Genomic DNA, 14,646 nt, shown 5'->3' with positions numbered 1-14,646 from the left:
TGAAATGATTAAATCGAGATCTATTGAAATGTGTAAATCGTGATTGAAATGATTAAATCGTGATTGAAATGATTAAATCGTGATTGAAATGATTAAATCGTGATTGAAATGATTAAATCGTGATTGAAATGATTAAATCGTGATTGAAATGATTAAATCGTGATTGAAATGATTAAATCGTGATTGAAATGATTAAATCGTGATTGAAATGATTAAATCGAGATTACAATAATTAAATAGTGTTAGAAATGATCTATCCATGTTTTAATTATTATAATAATAATTAAAATTGAAATAAGTTAATCATTATAAGGATTCTATAAGAGAATGTACCTTTCAGAAATGTTCTGTAGTTCTGATTTGAGGCTTCTCTTAATGATTGGAAGCGAGTGTCGGGGTCCGCTTGAGCTCTGACTGAAAACGTTGTAAGACTGCGATTTCGACAGATTCGCGTTTCCCAGGTCTGTGCCGGAATTCGTTTTAAACAAATCCTTCTTTTCCAGACCGTCCTGGCCAGTTCCGCTTTGATAAGAAGACCTACTGGATTTGGAAGAGCTGGGACCTAACAAGGGCAACAAAATTAAAGGAAATCAGAACTACATCTTAGCAGAGAACTGACCATCTCCCTATCCTGCTAATGTTACTCGCTTAGAAAATGTATCTTAGCAGGCTCCCGCTGATTTTTCAAATTCGTTTCGAGAGAGAAATTGCTAAACACTAAAGATAATATATACTAACTTGCAAAAACTATTACATCGGAAATTTAACCAGGCCACCGGTAATTGGCTTCACAAGTAACTAGTGATTTAGGCCTTTGTGGTTCCTTGGGTATTTGGTTAGCCGACTATTATTATTAATATACTTTTTTATATAAATTTTAAGTTTTACATTTTATATCGTTTGACGCGGTAATACACGCGGAAATTGTGTACGCATCACCAATTTGGCAGGACGTTAAGGGGGCAGTAGCTTTTTGTGAGGGGGCACATTTTTTTCGTTACATAATTTCAAAAATTAACATAAGTGGCGCCGTGAAATGTTTTTGGTATTCAACAAAAAGAAAAACCTTGCTTTCTGAAGCAGACCATTCTACAACTTGTATTTTATTAAGATATAGTTTCCTATAAATAACGATCTAAAACAAGACAAGTGGTCCAAACGGAAAATTTCAACGAATAGAAGTTTAAAAAACTAATAGAGTTGAAGGGGCAGAGAGTATTCTATGAGGGGGAATGGATTCAATTGAGGGGCAGGGGGGGGGGCAAATAAAAATTTCATTTGAGGGGGCAACATTTATTTTTGAGCGGGCATTGCCCCCGAATGCCCCCCGTGCTGCTCTTAATTCTTCCTTGATCCCAATTGTTTTCATAAATTTATCGGTTGGTTTTTAGCGATAAAGTGATAAACAGATTGTCGAATTTCAAGAGATAATTAAGAGATCATTCAGAAGTATGCACCGCCCGATTTTGAACTTACTAAAATTAAGCTGGAAAGATTGACTAATTATTAAATCTTTCAAGTGAATGATAACATCAGCTTAACCCTAGTAGTGAGTGATACGCAAAAACCAAGAACACATAATGAAATTGTTATCGTTTTTAATAAATACAAAAAAAATTATTTACAACAACGGATCAAAATGCGCACGATTTCCCGATTTGAACCATTCGATTTTTATCTTTGGGGAAAGCTCAAACACTTAGTTTACAAAACCGAAGTCCGTGATGTCAACGACTTACGGCAGCATACCTCAGGGTTCTGAGAGTATTCGTAATACACCAGAAATATTTGAAAACTTTCGTCACTAATTTTTACGCCGTTGTCGTTGGTGTATTAGAGCCCAAGGTGGGCATTTTTAAATAAGATTTAACGTAACTCTGAAACGGGGCTTTTTAGGACCTGGACCGTGATTCATTTGACATTTTAAACTCGTAGGGACCCATAGAATACAGCATAAAAGTGTCGGTACTCTTATCCGTAACAATAGCACCGTTTATTAATTTGTTTGTTCATTGTATTGGTGGGTGAGGATTACAGAAATTAAAAAAAAAACTAATTGCAAATAAATAAGCAAATTTTTAGAAAATCAATTTATTCTAATACAGCGTTAAGTTTGCTGGGCCTCGAACCACCAGGCGTACTAGCTAACGATTGGGCCATCTGGAATCGTAATTCAAATATCGCCAAAACAGAGCCTTGCTTACTAACTATTTAGGCAGAGGGAATTCCGTGCACAATTTTATAATTAATCACTTATTTTTATATAACTAATTTAGTGTAAATATTTTTGCTTTATTGTTATCTTTAACTAGAAATTAACCCAAAAAATTACTATTCTTAAAATAGCCAAATTTGGCACCGAATTTAAAGGCGTTTACCTAAACTGGAAAGATTTCTGTCAACAACAGAATAAATTACTCAAGACCTAAGCTGGAGTGTTTCCCCTATGTAAACGAAGTTTGAAGCTTATGGAAATAGCTGATCCTAGTTCCTACGAAGGTCCTAACACTTACCAGTCGTCCCAGTAGCCGGACTTTCTCTGTCGGGGCACGTGCTGGAGCCAGAACTCTCTCCAATTGGGGACGGTCTCCTCATGTTGTTCGGCTGCGAGAAGGCCACTAGCAACTTATTCAGTTCCCGCAGGAGCGACTTGTCTTCGTATTGGCGGTACACGTCGCCGGAATAATCCAAGGCATCCATCAGAACCACTTCCGCTAGCGCATCTCCATCTAAATAAGACTGAATAAGTTGGCTGAGTTGGATTTTAAGAAGGCTCGTTTCTCGTTTTTTTTCGCATTCAGTCGTGAAATTTTTGTCGAGCTAGGATTTAACGCCATTCAGCTTCGGGTACAAATAACCGGGAAAATATTAATGGAATGATACTATCATAAGTCTATAATTACTTACCATTTGGGTATCAATCACGCGATGGTCCCACACCTCCCCACACGCGCCCATTATGATGACGATACCAAGAGCGCGTATGACTCAGTCCACTAAAAATGTGTGGTCTTTCTAAGAATGACTTTCAGTAAAACTTTAAACTGACGTGAATTATAAATATAAACTTATGATACTAAGTTAGATGACCCACGGTTCTCGAAAAGGCATCAGCGAGTCACCTAACCACCTATTACTAAATTAGAAATGTATGTACTTAGAATGTCTAAGAAAGACTATGGTGGCTCTGATTATTCCCATAAAAAAGAAGTGGTTTACAGTCGAGATTTTGGCTTTTGACCTGCTAAACTAAACTCGGAGTGTAGTCGACATTAAAGCTTGTCTCGAATAGAAAATCACTTACTTTCTGCGCTATTTTTAATCTATTTAAATACATTATTTTATGCGTAACTAGACTAGTTTCGTCAAAACAATATAAATTATCCAAGCACTTCAGTGAAAGAACGAATCGGTGTTTCTTTAATTCAATTTGGCAAGTTTCCCTTTTCCATAAACTTGTTCACGTTAATTGTAAGTGTAGGGAGCTGTTGGCTCGCGTGGCATAAAGGGCTTACCACCACCCTCCTACGCATTGTAACTCGGCCACCTGATTTAAAGGCATTAAAAATCGTTAGATGACTTGGGTCCTAAGCTGACTACGTCTTACATTCGTAGCACGGTCTCAATAGATCCTTAAACATTCCAAATGTATACATTTTATGTTTTTATTATTTGCACTGGTGCGTTTCTTAAGTATGCTAAACGCGGATCTCTACAATAGTTAATAAATTCCTTGAAACGTACCATTGGAGAATCCCCTAATCTGCTAAGAACCGTTAAGCCTTGAACGAGAATAGCTTCATTATCCTCCAAAGATTCCACAAAACAAAGTGCCGTTAAGAGCTCCGGAATTCGGCAAAACATCAGTGATTCCTAAAAATAAGTTTATGTTAGTTACTTTAATTTCCTCACTTCTCTTCTAAGTGGATAGTCTTAGTCGATAATTCAAAATAACGGTCGAATAAGCCGCTGTACAGCTAAGGACGGCGCAAACGTCTGCCATTTTTCAGTGTGGAGAAACAGCGCTACCAGGGGTGCGTCTAGTTTGTCCGAATTCAAATTCAGAAGCTCAGAAATTTTTAATTCTGAGAAACTAGTCACTTCTTCTAACCGGAAATAGAATCATTGGTTTTTGACCAATCTGAGCCAAATAGTCAGAATCGTTTCGAGGCGGGTTGTAGTGCCGCTGTTATTGATGTGACACTATACGATGCCGAAATTTAACGTGTAAAACAGGGGCAATACGAAAGAATTGGGAATGGTAAGTAATATTTCGTCATTATTGATCATTGAATTTTAATTTCTAACAGTTATTTTAGTACCTACTCATTTAAAATTGTGCTCTAGAGCCCAGGTCTTGACTATTTAGGTAATTTCCCGATTTCAAAATTACGTTTTTGCACCTGACAGTACCTTTACATTATGAGGTATAGCAGGCTTATTTACCCGCTTTTATACCCTAACATGGCTGCGTATTTTCACGTGGATATATTTTGGTTGCGATGCCGGCGTTGCAGGTTGCTGTGAATAGCTCAAACAAACTAAACACATTAGAAGGATTGTGTGTATTCCGACCGTCGTACACTGTTAAAAAGGGTGTTTTAATGCTATATTAAGGGTGTAATATCTGTAAAAAAACACTGTTTAATGTTAATTTAAACGCCCTAAAGGGATTTTTATTGTCCCAAATTAACAACTTGAAAAGGTGTATAAAGGGTGTTATATTACCCCGTAAATTGAGTGATTTAACACCTGGTAAGGGTGTAGCTCTCTTAAGGCAGTAGTTTAGTACCCTAAAAGGAGTATTTTAACACTTTAAAGGGAGTATTGTAGCACCCTTACTGCAGTAGTCTAGAACCTTAAAGGGAGTAGTTAAAAACTTTAAAGGGAGTAGTTAAAAACTTTAAAGGGAGTAGTTAAAAACTTTAAAGGGAGTAGTTAAAAACTTTAAAGGGAGTATTATAGAACCCTTAAGGGAGTATTGTAGAACCCTGAAGGGGGTAGTGTAACACCCTGAAGGGAGTCGTTTGGAACCCTAAAAGGAGTGGTCTTGTACCAAAGAGGGAGTAGATAATAACCCTGAAGGGAATAGTTTTATACCACAAACTGTTAACAAAGGAACCAAAACGGAGGACATAAGCACCCCAAACAGTGTAAATAAACACCCTAGCAGGAAAACTGCTTTTTAAGGTGTAGAATAACATCCTTTATAAACCTGTTAAGGTGTTAAATATGGGACAAGAAAAACCCCTTACAGGTTTGAAAATACACCCTTTTTTTAAGAGTGTACGTCTTGTTTGATTTACCTTAGGTAAAGTCTTAACAAGTTACAAAGTTCTGTTTGAAGGCATTTTTTATTCACATTTGGTTTTGTTTGGACTAACAAGGAGACGACCCGAGGTGTAACACACCGATTTTGTTCAAACTCGGGGGTTTGGTAGACCTTCATGTTACTTGAAACACCCTAAAGGGAAATGTCTCCATAAGCAACCGTTTTGGTATGGCAACCAAAAATGTTTTTGACAAAACAAATAGGAAATTTTCCCATTGAATATAACATGGGAATCTGACCAATTTTAATCAATTTCAAACTTTTGCATTATTTTTTTATTTATATTTTCTATTTTTAGCATTTTAAAAAATTTAAGAAAATTGTTCAGATTCCCATGTTATATTCAATGGGAAAATTTCCATTTTGTGTTGTCAAAAACATTTTTGGTTGCCATGGCAAAATGGTTGACTATGGAGACATTTCCCTTTAAGGTTTTTCAAGTTACATGAAGGTCTACCAATCCCCCGAGTTTGAACCAAATCGGTGTGTTACACCTCGGGTCGTCTCCTTGTAAGTTGTTTACCACATCTAGCGGTGATACATGACTATTCGATATATTTTTTACCAATTTAAAATATAATTATAAAAATATTTCAAAGCTACAAAATTATTAAAATAATAATTTTTAAATTCGTTGTAAAAGATTTTCACGTAATTTTAAAAATCCGACACTTTTCCACAAAATTTACAGCTGATTCCCATTGAACACAAAGGAAACCATCTATATTATAAGGAGCGCTTGGTACGTTGGTCGTCGTCGTCGTCCGAGCTTTCAGGAATGTTTGCTTAGTCGGCCACGAAGCCAAAGGTGGGGCGGCGAGAGAAGCTGCTGGCCTTCGCTTCGTTACTGAGGTGGTTCGACTATCTATTTTCTCCAAATCTGTCGCCCCTGAGAGTTGGGCCGTGTTTGTCCCAACACGCAAGACACCCGATATTCTCTCTCTTTCCACCGCGAATTTCGGAGGGGGGAAGGGAGTGAGTTTCGGAAACGAGGAGGGGCGAGGGGTTTCGGGGTCGTTCCGATTTGAAAGCAGCGTTGCCAGATAACCAAAATCCAATTATAGACCCAAGGACTAAAAATTATAGATTTCCAGTCCAAGTTTTCAATTTTACATCGGATATCCCACTGATGTTGGATAAAATTTATCTTTTAAATAAACCCATTTGCATCGTATATCCCACTGATGTTTGATAAAATTTCTCTTTTAAATAAACCCATTGACGTATGGTAAAACTAGGGCGTCACAAAACCCCAACGGGTATTTTTGACAAAAACCTGAGCGGAACGAGCTAGCGACAATATAAATAATTGAAATATTGAACACACATTTAAAGAAATTTTTATGACATACATATCATAGTAGTTTCAGCCTCTCCAGTTCTTTTTTTTTTAAAGCTAGCCCGGTCTTACTATTGACTTTCAAAAGTCGTTCTACGTTAAATCCGGGATCGAAAATTATGCCGTCCAATGTTTTTACGCGCGAAACGGCAACGTATGCCATGCCTAGAGCGAATTAGTTGGGTCCGAGATCAACAACTGCTTGCTCAAGTGTTAAGCCCTGGGAACGATGAATGCTGATTGCGTAAGCAAGTTGCAGTGGGAATTGCTTACGAGTACAAGTGGCCCCTTTTTAAACGAAACGGTGACTGGTGGGATCGGTATCAGATTGTTGTATACCGACGGACCTGAGTATGTTGGAAAATTAACAAGCACACAAAGTGGCAACTCGTTTAAATACTCGCGAGTATCGGTGGAAATATAGATAATGTCAATTACTTTGCCTATAGTACCATTGCCAGTTTCCCTATCTCTCAATTAAAATAACCCTCGAAGGGACTCCCCTCATCAATTACTGTTTTCGAGATATTGCGAAATTTCTGCGAATTATCAGAGCCCCCATCCCCCTCCACTTCTCTACAAAACGTTCCCGTACAACTCGCTCCTACCCCCACCGAGCAACCCCCCTCTACCCTCTCGCTCTCTCTCTCTCTCTCTCTCTCTCTCTCTCTCTCTCTCTCTCTCTCTCTCGCAACCCGTGGCTCATACCATTCCTCTTTCTCTTCCGCCCCCCTCCTTTGAAACTTACTAACGGACGACCGTTCCTATCCCCGTCTAGCACTCCCATACCCTCTCGCTTTCTCTCTCTCTCTCGCAACCCGTGGCTCATACCATGCCTCTTTATCTTGCCCCCCCCCCTCCTTTGAAACTTACTAACGGACGGGGGAGAGTTTCGTTTGGCCGACTTCTCATTTGGCCGACCACAAAATACACGTTACGCCGACTGTCCATTTGGCCGACTGCACATTTGGCCGACTGCACATTTGTCCGACTGAGAAGTCGGTCATATGGACAGTCGGCCAAATGGACTGCTCATTTGACCGACTGAACATTTGTCCGACTGTCCATTTGGCCGACTGAGAATTCGGCCAAATGGGCAGTCGGCCAAATGGACAGTGCATTAGACCGACTGCTCATTTTTCCGACTACTCATTTAGCCGACTGCTCGTTTGGCCGACTGCTCGTTTGGCCGACTGCTCGTTTGGCCGACTACTCGTTTGGCCGACTACTCATTTGGCCGACTACTCATTTCGCCGACTGCTCATATGTCATTTAGACGATACTAGGTGCGTTTGGCTAGGTACTGTCCTCTAGGTCGCGTTTTAGAAGGCCCAGCTTGGTTATAAAGAACGGGGCTGGGGGGGCGCCGGTCCGGCCCCACAGCGCTCGAGCGAAGCGAGTGCGCGGCGCCGTCAGGCGCCAATACTTAGAATACATTGCCCGTTCTGTAAGTCAACCTAACACTAAAGACATAGATAAGGACAGGCTATAGTATAAGAGTCAGTGAAATGAGCAGTCGGTCAAATGAGCAGTCGTTCAAATGAGCAGTCGGTCAAATGGGTAGTCGGCCAAACGAGCAGTCGGTCAAACGAGCAGTTGGCCAAACGAGCAGTCGGTCAAATGAGTAGTCGGACAAATGAACAGTCGGTCAAACGGGCTGCTCATTTGGCCGACCAGAATTTCAGCTAAAAGAGTAGTCGGCCAAATGAGTAGTCGGCCTAATGAGTAGTCGGCCATATGGTCTGCTCATTTGGCCGACCGAAAAGTCGACCAAATGAGCTGTCGGCCAAATGGGCATTCGGACATATGAGCAGTCGGCCAAATGAAAAGTCGGTCAAATGAGGAGTCGGCCAAATGCGGAGTCGGCCAAATGCACCCCACCCACGGACGGATGGACGGACGGACGGACAGACGGACAAAACTTTCCCATTGAACTCGCTGCTAAGAGAGCTCCGCTCGCTCCGCTCAATAAAACTTTTTAAATAAAAACAACTGAAAAATTATAAAAACACAGTTATCCATCGCATTCGTCAGCTGCGAGCCGAGAAATTCTTGGACGGTTAACGCTCTCAGTAAGAAATTTTCCAATTATAGGATTTATAGGACATCAATATCGAAAAGTCGGAAAAAACGTACACTGTTAAAATTATAGGACACCGAAAATGGTAATTATCGCATGGGAAAAGGGGGAGGGGGCCTTATGGGGGGAGGTCGATTATGGGGTTAAGGGTAAAATGGCAATTATCACATGGGACAAAAGGGAGTGAGCCTTACTGCGGTGGTTCGACTATGGAGAAAAGGGTTCCACGGTTATTATCACATGGGGAAAAGGGGGAGGTGGGTACCACGGTTATTATCACATGGGGAAAAGGGGGAGGTGGGTACCACGGTTATTATCACATGGGGAAAAGGGGGGGTGGGTACCACGGTTATTATCACATGGGAAAAAGGGGGGGTGGGTACCACGGTTATTATCACATGGGGAAAAGGGGGGGTGGGTACCACGGTTATTATCACATGGGGAAAAGGGGGAGGTGGGTACTACGGTAATTATCACATGGGGAAAAAGGGGAGGTGGGTACCACGGTTATTATCACATGGGGAAAAGGGGGGTGGGTACCACGGTTATTATCACATGGGGAAAAGGGGGGTGGGTGGGTACCACGGTTATTATCACATGGGGAAAAGGGGGGGGGGGTGGGTACCACGGTTATTATCACATGGGGAAAAGGGGGGTGGGTGGGTACCACGGTTATTATCACATGGGGAAAAGGGGGGGGGGGTGGGTACCACGGTTATTATCACATGGGGAAAAGGGGGGTGGGTACCACGGTAATTATCACATGGGGAAAAGGGGGAGGTGGGTACCACGGTTATTATCACATGGGGAAAAGGGGGAGGTGGGTACCACGGTTATTATCACATGGGGAAAAGGGGGAGGTGGGTACCACGGTTAGTATCACATGGGGAAAAGGGGGGTGGGTACCACGGTTATTATCACATGGGGAAAAGGGGGGTGGGTACCACGGTTATTATCACATGGGGAAAAGGGGGGGTGGGTACCACGGTTATTATCACATGGGGAAAAGGGGGAGGTGGGTACCACGGTAATTATCACATGGGGAAAAGGGGGAGGTGGGTACCACGGTTATTATCACATGGGGAAAAGGGGGGGTGGGTACCACGGTTATTATCACATGGGGAAAGGGGGAGGTGGGTACCACGGTTATTATCACATGGGGAAAAGGGGGGGTGGGTACCACGGTTATTATCACATGGGAAAAAGGGGGAGGTGGGTACCACGGTAATTATCACATGGGAAGAATGGGGAGGGGGTACCCCGGTAATTATCACATGGGAACAAGGGGGAGGAAGGGCCTTACTGGAGTGGTTCTACTTTAGGGAAAAGGCCACCATGGAAAATCTCGCATGGGAAAAGGGGGAGGGGGGCGTACTGGGGTGGAGTGCCTCGAAACAGACAACTAGCCGAGAAGCCCGCCTATAAGGCGGTCTTCTCGGCTAGTTTGTCTATAAGTGGCACCTCTAACGGGAAAATGCGATTACGCAAATATACAGCGATTGTTACGACCGCTAAAGCGCCGTACCCGAGGTCAAAGTTGCCTGTGTCCGACCAAATAATATAGAACTATTGCCAGGTTCAGATTATTTTGTTTATAATTATACCAAAAATAATATAAAACTCGTACCCTGGATTCGAATTCTGGTTGACGGTTTTGTATCGAAGCGTTTACCCACTTCCGGCAGGTGACCTCCAAAATATCGGCCTCCATCGGTCGCTGCCATCTAGGAGCAACAAACACAAGGAAAACACAGATAGCCTTTAAACATGTGTTGTGTACAAATTTCATTGGACGAACCTTTACGCTGAACGTTTTACGGGCGGAGGGGAAGACAATTTCCGAATTTTCCACTTCCGACGGCAGCAGGCGCTAAAGCGTCTAACCAACGAAAAATGTACACAAGAAAATGCATGACTTTTGACGGGTTGCGTTCTCTTTGTGTGCGGTGCTGTGTTTCTTGCTCCTAGCTGCCATAGTCCTATAACGGCCAACTTTGATGACGCACTGCTGCAAGGCCGTATTAAGGCATGTGCCAAGTGTGCCATGGCACAGGGGCCCCCGAGGTTAGGGGCCCCCTTTTTATAACCACATTGGGTTTAATAGAGTCAAAAAGTAAGGTTGGAAATGTTTTAGGGGCCCCAAATTATATTTTGCACAGGGCCCCCAATATTGTTAATCCGGCCCTGCACTGCTGTTCACTCGACATTTTGGAGGTCACGTACTGGGTAAACGCTTCGTTACAAAACCGTCAATCCGAAAGCTTTCTGATTTCGAATCTAGAGTACGAGGTTTATATTACCTTTGATTATACCGAAAATGACCAACTTTCGTTCTCTCGTCAAATGTGCTAGTAGGGAAGAAACATTGGTAGGCGTAGTATCGACTAGGACTATGAACAAACATGGAGGACATACCTGATCATCGCCATCTAAGAGACATTTCCCGCCCACTCTTCGGCTACTGAAACATACCTACTTTTACAAAAAATAAATAAAATATTGTTCAATTATTCATCACTGAATTACAAAGCAAAACAATGTCGATCATAAATTCGTTCCGGTTATTAAGAATAACTCCGAATTATTACACTAGAAAACTGGTTTCATGGCAAGTGAATGGAAACCTGTGTTTTTTATTCTGTATTCTTTTATTATAAAGTAATATCACTTGACTATTGCTGCCATTTTAGGCACGTTTTTCTAACTATGGAAAAGGCGTGGGTGGTGTTGCGTAACGTAGAACTGTCACTACTCTATCAAATTTGGCCGCCGCCTTTGGCGAAATCTATGACCGGCAACACTTATTTCATGGTTGTTTATCAATGCACCCTCAAGAAAAATACATTTTTTTCTTCTAATATTTGTTATATTTTAAATCGCCAGCTAGAAGGTAGATTGTTTGTACATGTGCCTAGTTCCGGTGGTCTACGTTAATGGATTATTTATCGAAATTTTCTAATGTTTTAACTGAAATCTTAAAATAAGATATCGTTATTTCATTGCATATAAAAAATTTCTCTAAAAATGTCACCGATAAATTAGTAGTGTTTCTCGCTCATATATAAAATCTGGTCAATTCTTCACCCCTTGGTAAGGTAGAAAGCACAATGCTGTCAGATGATTGTATGAAAATGGGAGGTATTTTCCAAAATGATTGCCCACAATCACTGCTAAGTAAATGGCTCCAAAGGCCGCGTCCACAATTAGGTAACGAATTAAGGTCGTCCATTAAGTCATTAGATTGATGAATTTTACAATAGCTTACGTACTTTGATCATTTGAGGCTCCGAATCTTCAATGTTACCGTAAGGTCTAGCGGCTAATGAACACAGAGGCTTGATATTGCACAGCCACGAAGGCAACGAAGGAATGCTACTGTCTGAAAGAACCTGGATCCAATGTAATGGAACTATAAGTATGAAAATACGAAAAGTACGCAACTGAGACATACAAAATAAGAGCGCCTTAAAGGACCACGGAATCCTTCAAATTTAACTAGTTACCCGCGGTAGTGTCCGTAAATAGGACAAGAAAATGCCAAATTATGATTGGTCAGAAATGCTATTTAAAAACAATTTTTGAGTCTATTTTTAACTGGGCTCAATATTACATTTGTGTCACCACGACCTAGGCTAATGGCACTAATTAAATTTAAACCAATCGTAGCGCGTGTTAGCTGATTATTTTGTATATAGAACCTGCTCCCTTCACGCTACATAATTTGCTGATTAAAAATGTATTTGAGTGGAAACAAGATGCGATGGGCATTTAAAGCAACTGCCGGCTCTATCATTGCATTATGATAAGGCTCTTGTTATTAAAGATAGCAATGAATCTATCCGATTCTTCGAGAAAAAAAAGACATTAATGGAGAGCGTGGTGTCATCTATTAATGGTAAAGGTAGCTAAAATTCAAAATAGCGAAACAATAACGTCGTCAGAGAACCATTGTTGAGTATTATAATTAGTCAACGTTTACTCTATTTACACTTGCTAATGGACTTTAACCTAAATTATACAAGGTGTTAGCTAAAAAACGATACAGGGCCAATAACTCAAAATTGGTTTTAGATAGGAATTTGAAATTTTCAGGACACATAGAAGATGCAAGGGTCACTTGACAACGGGAATTTACATGACCTTGAACCATGTTTTCAAGAGATAATATGTTGGTTTCAATTAGAAAAGTGTTCTCCGTCACATTTGAGGTCTAAATAGCTTTAATACCACCTAATTTAACCAATAACCGGCCTCGGGAAATTAAATGAAAATAATGTACCAGAGACCAGGTTGAAGGGCTATTAACTCGAAAAGTCCTCATGATAGAGTATCGTCGAAATTTGCTAGACATACTATTACTCATCTAATTGGTCTTTTGAATTTGCAAACTCGTATGACATTCAAATGATGGTTCAAGGTCATTCAGAGTTTATACCGAGAACCAATTTGAAAAGTGTGTAAATTGAAATTTTAAGTATAAATGTCTTCTATTCGATGCAAAACACCGTTATGAAAACCTTTCAAATTCGAACCATTTCTCTAAATCCATTGGATCTCGAGATAAACTTTGATTGACCTTGAACCATGAGTTAGAGGTCATCGGAGATTACAAATTCTAAAGACGCCATACCAGATGAGTATGTCTAGCAAATTTTTCTTGTACATTATTTTCATCACGACATTCATGTTTTTGTCTAAATTCTTTCGACTTGTTATTGGTCAAATAAGCAGTTTCATTATCGCTTAACTTACAGCAGCGCTTCCGATTTAGGCCACGCCTAGATTTTTTACCGAGTCCAAATTAATTGGTCCCTCTAAATTTTTGTTATGGTGCTTGAAATACTTACTTTTCTGCAGAAACGAATGGTGCCTTTCGGATCTGTTACTGATATTTTCTCGTAGTATTTGAATATATACTTTAGTTTTTCTTGTTGACTCGATCTGAAAAAGGAAGCGGTATTAGCTACGAATGGTACAAACACTGCACGTATTTAACACTCAATGGATTAGGGACTTAGCAACATGACGTATTCTTTGCTTCTTCCAATTGGAAAGAATACGATAATGTCGGCCATAGCCAAATGTATAGTGTGACGTCATGCTGCCAAGTTCCTATACGTCACTTCAATATTTAATTTGGCGCCATCTAGATAGTTTTGGAAAGCCGATGCTATTAACGTTTGGCCAAAAAAGAAATTGCAGACTAAGCAGTTCTTTTTTCGAATTGTACGTGGCGCATCAGTCGTCATTGCTCGCGCTCACATGGTACGCACAACCGCCCATTTTGGGAAGGGGGTAGTTCTCTCAAGGCTACGACCTGAGGCAATTGTTCGACAACGTACTGTATAGTACGTTATTTCCGCTTACCTAAAATACCAGTCAAAGTCAAATATGGAGTTTGTGCTACCACAACTGAACTTAAAACTAGCTTTTCATTATACTGCCAAAGCTGTTGTCAAAGTACTGGCAACAACGTTTGGCAGTCAGCAAAACAGTCGGGGATAATTTTATGGAAATAATAATTAAGCTTAAGCGTGCCATAGCTTTAGAATTTGGCAGTAAACAAGTAATAATTGGAACTTTTAATATTAGTTTATTGAAGTTAAGATTTTTTTCAATAGACCAAAATTTTTATTTCTCAGAAATATAACTTCGACCCCAGGTGAAGGTCAATATTCCTACGAAATTCAAATTTACCATTTTTTTCTGAAGTACAATAATCTTTTTCGATAAATTTCTGGCCTTGGTACGATAATTTCGACTTTCAGGATCTAGCAACGCTAGGCGAACCGTCTCCGCATAATTAATCTAAATAATTAATGAAAACTGTGTGGAGTGACGTATAATTAAATGTAATTTCACGAACATTGAGTCGGAATGTTTAAAACTGGTTTC

The 14,646-nt window shown here is 40.4% G+C and overlaps 1 protein-coding gene across 1 annotated transcript in view; it reads right to left on the bottom strand.

The window, feature by feature from the left end:
* The window catches only part of LOC149936882 (uncharacterized), a 74,682-nt gene that overhangs the window by 32,256 nt on the left and 27,780 nt on the right, over positions 1-14,646 (bottom strand). Inside the window, exons 5-10 of the mRNA XM_090181285.1 lie at positions 13,599-13,692; positions 12,021-12,140; positions 11,167-11,223; positions 3,745-3,873; positions 2,514-2,739; positions 334-562 (exon numbers count right to left, since the gene is read on the bottom strand). Of these exons, the coding sequence (XP_090037411.1) occupies positions 334-562; positions 2,514-2,739; positions 3,745-3,873; positions 11,167-11,223; positions 12,021-12,140; positions 13,599-13,692 (855 nt within the window). The remainder of the gene's footprint in view (positions 1-333; positions 563-2,513; positions 2,740-3,744; positions 3,874-11,166; positions 11,224-12,020; positions 12,141-13,598; positions 13,693-14,646) is intronic.

The sequence above is a fragment of the Leiobunum rupestre genome, chromosome 7, assembly GCF_980474605.1.
Source record: "Leiobunum rupestre chromosome 7, qqLeiRupe1.1.hap1, whole genome shotgun sequence".
Classification (NCBI taxonomy): domain Eukaryota; kingdom Metazoa; phylum Arthropoda; class Arachnida; order Opiliones; family Sclerosomatidae; genus Leiobunum; species Leiobunum rupestre.
Note: the sequence above shows the minus strand (reverse complement) of the source record. Positions and strands in the feature narration are given on the sequence as shown.